This window comes from Manis pentadactyla, chromosome 4 (genome assembly GCF_030020395.1).
Source record: "Manis pentadactyla isolate mManPen7 chromosome 4, mManPen7.hap1, whole genome shotgun sequence".
NCBI classification, from domain to species: Eukaryota; Metazoa; Chordata; class Mammalia; order Pholidota; family Manidae; genus Manis; species Manis pentadactyla.
Window position 1 is genome coordinate 65,885,784 of NC_080022.1, and position 7,664 is coordinate 65,893,447.

The 7,664-nt window shown below is 31.3% G+C and overlaps 1 protein-coding gene across 2 annotated transcripts in view; it reads left to right on the forward strand.

Moving 5' to 3' along the window:
• DNAJB4 (DnaJ heat shock protein family (Hsp40) member B4) overlaps nucleotides 1–6,920 on the forward strand; it is a 34,543-nt gene extending 27,623 nt beyond the window's left edge. For both annotated transcript variants that reach the window (XM_036890220.2, XM_036890219.2), the window contains 2 exons: nucleotides 3,257–3,825; nucleotides 5,194–6,920. In XM_036890220.2, the coding sequence (XP_036746115.1) occupies nucleotides 3,391–3,825; nucleotides 5,194–5,427 (669 nt within the window). In that variant the 5' untranslated portion in view covers nucleotides 3,257–3,390 and the 3' untranslated portion in view covers nucleotides 5,428–6,920. The remainder of the gene's footprint in view (nucleotides 1–3,256; nucleotides 3,826–5,193) is intronic.
• The last annotated feature ends 744 nt before the right edge of the window (nucleotides 6,921–7,664 follow it).

Genomic DNA, 7,664 nt, shown 5'->3' on the forward strand with positions numbered 1-7,664 from the left:
GTTCAGAACTAGAGGTGGAAGCAGAGATTAGCTACAAATAGAAACTAGAGAACTTTGGGTTGATGGAAATGTTCTGTAACTGGATTTTGGTGATGGTTGCACAACTCTAAAACTTTACTAAAATCATGAATTGTATATTTACAATTAATTATAGTATGTAATAAAGGTATTTTTTAAAATACAGAAATTTTCTCCATAGTTGAATAGTTTGAAAACAAAAAAATACAAAACTATAGAAATTTAAAATTGGATTTTGAACTAGTGTCTCCCAAAAAGTTTGAGGTTTAGTTATGAATTGTTCAGTGGATGTCAACAGAAGTTTGTATTAAAAGACTTTAAAAAAAAGATTTTCATTTAAATTTAAAAAAAAAAGATTTTCAGTAACATATTCCTACAGTATTCTAGTATTTAGTATCTACTCCAATATTTATTTTTCTTCATAGCTTCTTTTTTTGTTTATACTCAATAACTTAACTTTGAATAAAGATAGGTTCTATTTATATAATCGAATTTGTATTCAGTATATTTTTCTTTATACTAGATTGCTCTTCTGTTCTTTATGAATTTATCAAATGGATCTCTTTGCTTACTATGTAGTTCTAAAAATAAATTGGATTTTTGTAAATCAAAACTATTTAAAGATCTCATATGCTAGTAACTCTGTGAGTCTTGCTATAAATCTGAATTTTTACGTATTAGATCGCCTTAAAATAAGTTATTAAAGTGCTGTAATTTTTTCCTTGAAGTCCTAATTCTTCTCCAATGCTTCTTTTGATAAACTTTTAGTCAACTAATTAGTGGAAATCACTGTTGCAGCTAGTATCCCCAACATATACACAGTTTTGGATTGCAAATTGGTTGGTTGGTTATTTTTAAAATAATAGTAGTCTTGCTGCAGCCAAATATTGATTCTATGTTGATTCTAGAGTGCATTCCTTGATTCTACAAAGTAATGATGGTGTCTAGAAAACAGTTTGAATACCAGAGGAAATCCAGTTGAATATTGCAATTTTCCATGAGCAGTCAAAATGTATATAATAAAGAATTGACTGTATAGTTAACATGCCTGTTACAATTCAAGTCCTAGGGATGCAAGTGATACTTGCATAATAATTCATGTTACATTGGTGTAAATTTTGGTAGGATTCTCTCAGTCATTATAGTAGCTTGTCCTTTATCTGAGCTATGTGATTGAGTAGTGTCAAGGAAAACCTCAAAGCTCCATTGGAGGCTTTTTGTCCGCTTTGATAAATGTCACTTTAGACAGTGTATGAACCTTTTCAGGGACTCTGTAACCCTGATTGAATTACCATTTTTGGCAGAGGAGGGAAGGGGTTTTGAGGAAAAGCCAAACCCATGATGTAATAATTTGAAATGTTATTATTTCTTTTCATGAATCCATCAATGGGTCCAAAACATTTAGATTTTGTTTTGTAGAGGGTTAAATTAGGCAAGCTAATTTACTCAATTTACTTTATTCTCTGTTAAATTGCTGTACTTTTATTATATTTGTAGGATGAAAGATGAAATGATTGAAATAATTTAGTTACATTGGTGATCATCTTGAATTATATACTCATCCTATTATTTTAAAAATATTTCATTAGCTTTTTAGCATTTGGAGTTATAACTGTACCACTGAAATTTATAGTAAGTTTTGGATGAGCTGCTGTTAAAAGTTATTGTCCTGCTTATGCTTGTCATTCTGTTTCTACAGGGAATATCCCTAATTGCTATTTGGATATATCATTTAGTACATATTTTGGCAATTTTTAGGTTATTAGATTTCCCTTAGTCTCTCCAGATTTCTATTCATGAACAAAGATAAAAATTTAAACAATTAGCTGAGACTGTTAGATAAAGTAGAAGATATGTATGCCTTTTAATGGAAGAAGCTGAATAGAATAAGACATGCAAAATTTAGTCTCTTCAGGAGCATGATAATTCCAGTAATTTTTTTTTATTACGTCTGTCAAATATGTGTATGTGTAGTTATAATTTATATTGCTATTGCTTCTGCCTCTTCTATTCTGACACTCAAGACACTTTAAAGTTTAAATAGGTGACTTTAAGAATTAGTTCATTCCCTTTATTCAATAAACATGAGCAACCTATCATTTTCAGTCCTGTGTACATGAGCAATTAAAACATGAATAAAATGAATTTCCTGCCCTCAAATTACCATTTTTGGCAGAGGGTTAAATTATTATATTTGAACATACTGGAATCCCTTAATTTCTTGAACTTTTCACAGTTTTATAATTTTATATTCTGTTCCTGCTTGTTTCCTTGGTCAGGCATGCTCATAAAGCTCATTCAGACACTTTGCTGATACCATAATGATTTAAATCATGGTCAGTATTGATCCCTTAAAAGATCACTGTACTCATTTTGTGGGTTTTAGTAGAATCTTTCTTTGGTATATAGCAGAAAATACTGCTTCAAATATGTAATCCTTTGTGAGCTACATATTACTTAAATCTTAGAGAACCAGGGTCAAAGAATCACTAGCTTGCTGTCTGAAGCAGGTTGTCCACAACAGACAGAAATAACCAATCCACAGGCCTTATATCTCAAGAGAGTTTATAGCTTTTGATCTCAGTCTTCTTTCTACATGCTGTTGAAATTAATGCTGTCACGCCTACATAAACAATTTTCTTATTTAGGATAAGGATAACAATTTTAGTGTCTATAAGAACATTTTCCATAGGGTGTCCTATTATCAGGATGTTTTTCCCTTTCTGTCACAGAAAGAATTCTCCTTTAATTCTTGAATGGTTAAAGATGATCTGAAATAAAGCTAGTTTGAATGGTATTTTATATTACTGGTTGTACTAATGATTATAATGGTACTTAAAAGATTTAGGCTATGCATTTTGCATTTGATTACTGAAGGCCTTTGCATTGACACCTTTAAAAAACTTAAATTTATATACTTAAGATTATCAAACCAGTAGTTTAGGAGATAAACCCCCAATTTTTATTTTCTTACCTGTGGGATAAAGATTCGGCAATAAATTGTCATTAAAAGGGGATTTAGAGGAAGCTAATTTTTATTTTGAAAGCTAAAAATTTAACTTAGGATGGAATGATCAGAAATTTTGTAGTTGTTCTTAATTAGTTAAAATGTCATTTCTAGCCAATGTTAATAAATTATCACATGAGTTGGCCAAAGTTTATTAGTAACACAATTTTTGAAAGCTTAACTTTAAAGAATTGCAAGCTTTTTTCTAACCATACTTATCTCTTCATTTAGGATTGAAAGGAGGAGCAGGAGGTACTGATGGACAAGGAGGTACCTTCCGGTACACCTTTCATGGCGATCCTCATGCCACATTTGCAGCATTTTTTGGAGGTTCCAACCCCTTTGAAATTTTCTTTGGAAGACGGATGGCTGGTGGTAGAGATACTGAAGAAATGGAAATAGATGGAGATCCTTTTAGTGCCTTTGGATTCAGCATGAATGGATACCCAAGAGACAGGAATTCTGTGGGGCCATCCCGCCTCAAACAAGATCCTCCAGTTATTCATGAACTTAGAGTATCTCTTGAAGAAATATATAGTGGTTGTACCAAACGGATGAAGATTTCTCGAAAAAGGTTAAACCCTGATGGAAGGAGTTACAGATCCGAGGACAAAATTCTCACCATTGAGATTAAAAAAGGGTGGAAAGAAGGCACCAAAATTACTTTTCCAAGGGAAGGAGATGAAACACCAACTAGTATTCCAGCAGACATTGTTTTTATCATTAGAGATAAAGATCACCCCAAATTTAAAAGGGATGGATCAAATATAATTTATACTGCTAAAATTAGTTTACGTGAGGTAAGTTATTAGGACCTAGGATTCTGAAACCAAACAGAATTATGCATCTGATTTTAGGGAATTTAAGTAATAGCTAACATTTATTTGATGTCCACCACACATTATTTTTAAATTCTCATAAGTACCCTCTGAGGTAGTACTGTTATACCTTGTTTATGGGTAACGTATTTTCCAAGTTTAGAAATCTATGTTAACAGTTTAAATGCCAATTTTAAGTGCTAACTGGATGCGTACTGTGAGACCTAATACTGCATTAACTTTACTCTGTTTTTACAAGTATGGTTATAAGATATGCCATTGTAATCACATCACCTTATCCACATTAAGATTTTTTTTCCAAAATTGTTAATTTGGAGTAGTGATTATATAACAAAAAAAATATTAAAGGACAAAATAATTTATAAGGGTATTGCTTTAATACATGAGAGCTTATTCTACTTTTAGACACTTCCTCAAATTGGATTATAATCCTGCAAATAGAGCCATGTCAATTCCCTGCTTAAAATCCATAAATGACTCCACATAGCATATGCCATAATCCAGACTAGTTTATCTTAAAATCAGGTCATTTTTAATCTGATTTCTACCCATAAATATGTATACATTTCCCTGTGTTTGCTCTGTTATTATTTTGTATATGTTTGTGTCAATGTCTGTGCTCCACTCTGTGAAACATTTGTTCCTCACTCTGCCTCAATACCTGCTACTGGTCCAATGCTTAACTCAAGTATTCTGTACTCCAGAAGCTAAGGGGGTATGTTGGGAGGTGCCCTTTTTCTCACAAAAGACTTCACTACCTCTGTGCCAACATTATACTGTATTATAATTACTAGTTTGCTTCTGAGTTCCTTGTGCATTCCTTGAGGTGAATGGTGTGTTCATGATCCCTATATACTTAGCACCTAGGAGGAAATGTATGGCATATAGTAAACACTCTATGCACAGTAAACATTTGTACACTCAAACAGTAAATGTATTTCTTGTCCTAATGTTTTCCTTCCAGAGAAGTAAGTAGGTGTTCCTATCCTGTTCTTTCCAGTCCCAAATATATCCCTCTACTCCTGTCCCATCCTTGCATCTTGAATGTTTAATAGCGGCCCTGAATAATCCATTTCAGTCCAGGGCAAAGTGGATGACATCCTTGACTTCTCTTTTCCTTTCCATCCCCTTCTCCTTTCCTTCTTTTGTAACATGTCTAATCACGGATTTCCTGAAGGGATTTTTCTAGATGGGGAAAAGTCTTATAATTACTGATATTCCCTTGGAGGTTAAAAATATATCTTAATAGCATCATCCTTTACACTTGGTTATATTTTTGTTTAGATTTTTAGGTTTTGAAGTTTGTTAATTTTATTTGGTCCATTTTAGGCATTGTGTGGCTGCTCAATTAACATACCAACAATGGACGGAAGAACCATACCTATGTCAATAAATGATATTGTGAAACCTGGAATGAGGAGAAGAATTATTGGATATGGGCTGCCGTTTCCAAAAAATCCTGACCAACGTGGTGATCTTCTAATAGAATTTGAGGTGTCGTTCCCAGATACTGTATCTTCCTCATCCAAAGAAGTACTTAGGAAACATCTTCCTGCCTCATAGAATGAAAAACTTTGTTACCCATATTTTGATAAGGCACTGAAAATCTAAAAGGACTGGCAGTTTACTAATATAGATGTGAATTCTGTATAAAGACATGTAAATTATTTTGAGGTTTCATTAAATTGCATGAATAAAGACGGGTCAAATAAATAGGCAAAAGGGATTTTTGCAGTTAGAGATGAAGAGAAAACCATTCAGTGTATTTTATTTCATTTTTCCCAAAAGAAATTTTTAACATTTTGCTTACATGTAAAATTTGTATTTGTGGAGTAGAAAAATTTCTAATAAAGTATTAGACTAAGTACTTTATTTATTATATCTTTACATTATCGGTACGATAGTTCTCATTTATAATGGAAACTTAAATTCTTAACTAAATTATACATGAGATATGTATTTCTAAAAAATAAAATCCCAAGTCATTCGGAAATGTGGTTAACTAGATTTAAATCACCATCTGAAATGATGTATAGGGCTGGTACCCATAAAAGAATATCCTAATGCATATGTTTCACTATTTTTATTTTTAAAGTATGCTGTAGTATTTCCTAATAACATAATTATGAAGTTCTTAAGGCAGAACTTTTCTTCATAAAATGAAAATTAGTGGCAGTTTACCTCCTGTGGAAATCCCAATTGCCTGAATTACTGATATTTTAGAAATAGGCTGTTTTTAAAATGCCATATGTAATTTTATGCAAGTTGACTATATATCTTGAACTTAATAACTTATAGGCACATTTTATTGTCCACTAGTTTAAAATAACTTGTTTAAAAACAAACGTGTTTTTAGAGGAAATACTGTTATTTGGAACTAATTTTCCAATTACAGTCTTCTTTAGTCATAATATGCTATATGTACTTATGCAATTTCCCTAAAAAGAATAAACTACACTATGGTGTTCAACCAAAACATGGGGAAAATAAACACTAACTGCTGCTTACAAATGATGTTGTTACTATTTGTTATGCCTATAAATATTTTACTTTTCCATATGTTTAGATTGTATTTCTTAGGTGTTTTAAGTTTTTTAATATATTATGTTTTAAAAATTGTTTTGTTTTCTGTTTATAACTATAGTAAGAATGATGTCTTAAAGTTTTTGATTGAAAAGTAATTTTCAGGATGATATATATACTGGAACCTATCACCTTTTAGCAGATATAAAGTCTTTTAGAAATTCAATAAATAGGTTGTATTACCATATATTTACAGCTTTACTGGGATATAATTCACATGGTATAAAGTTTACCCTTTTATAGTATACAATTCAGTGGTTTTAGTATATTCAGAATTGTGCAACCACTTTTCAAGTCCAGAACATTGTCATCACCTGGAAATGAAATCCCATATCCTATGCCCCTTTAGCACTCTCTTCCTACTCCTCTAGCACCTGGCAAACTCTAATCTGCTTTCTGCTTCTATGGATTGTCTGTTCTGGACATGGACATTTCATATAAATGGGATCAAGCAATAAATGGCTTTTTTTGTTTGGCTTCTTTCACTTAGCATAATGTTTTCAAGGTACATCCCTGTTGCATCATATGTCCATTTTTTGTTCCATTTTTATGGCTGAATGATATTCTTTTGTACAGATATACCAAATTTAAGTTATTTCCTTTTTTTGACTTATGAATAATGCTGTTTGAACATTTTTATACAAGTTTTCAGTACATAACTTTTAAATTCTTGGTATATACCTAAAAAAAAAATTATTGGAAATAACCATATACTTTAATTGCAAATGAAAATGCTTAAAAGTGCCAGAGAATTCAGAAATCATACTTATTCTATCTAATTCATAAATCATTTCTTTATAGCATTGTTTCTCTGAATGACAGGTAACACTCTTTAGGGAAATTATGAATGTCATAGAAATTTTCTCACAGGTCTAAAAAGAGAGCTGAAAAACATCAGAGTGCTGAGTGTGGTTTCTATTTTAAACCCACTATCATTTTTGGCAACTTTCTTGATTAAGCATCTTCTCCCAAGTTAACTAAAATATTTATAAATAGGTAGATGGATAATCTTTGTATTAAAAAGCATATTTTTTAAGTACAGAATAATTCTGCTAGTAGTAAAAAGTTAATTTGCATTACTATATAAAAACTATACCAATATCTTTCTTGTATTAAAAGGATACTGATAATGCCTTAGCATGTAGTAAGTGCCCAATTTTTATTTGTTAAAGTTGAATTGATGTAAAAACAGAGTACTTACTTTTTTAATTATGAAA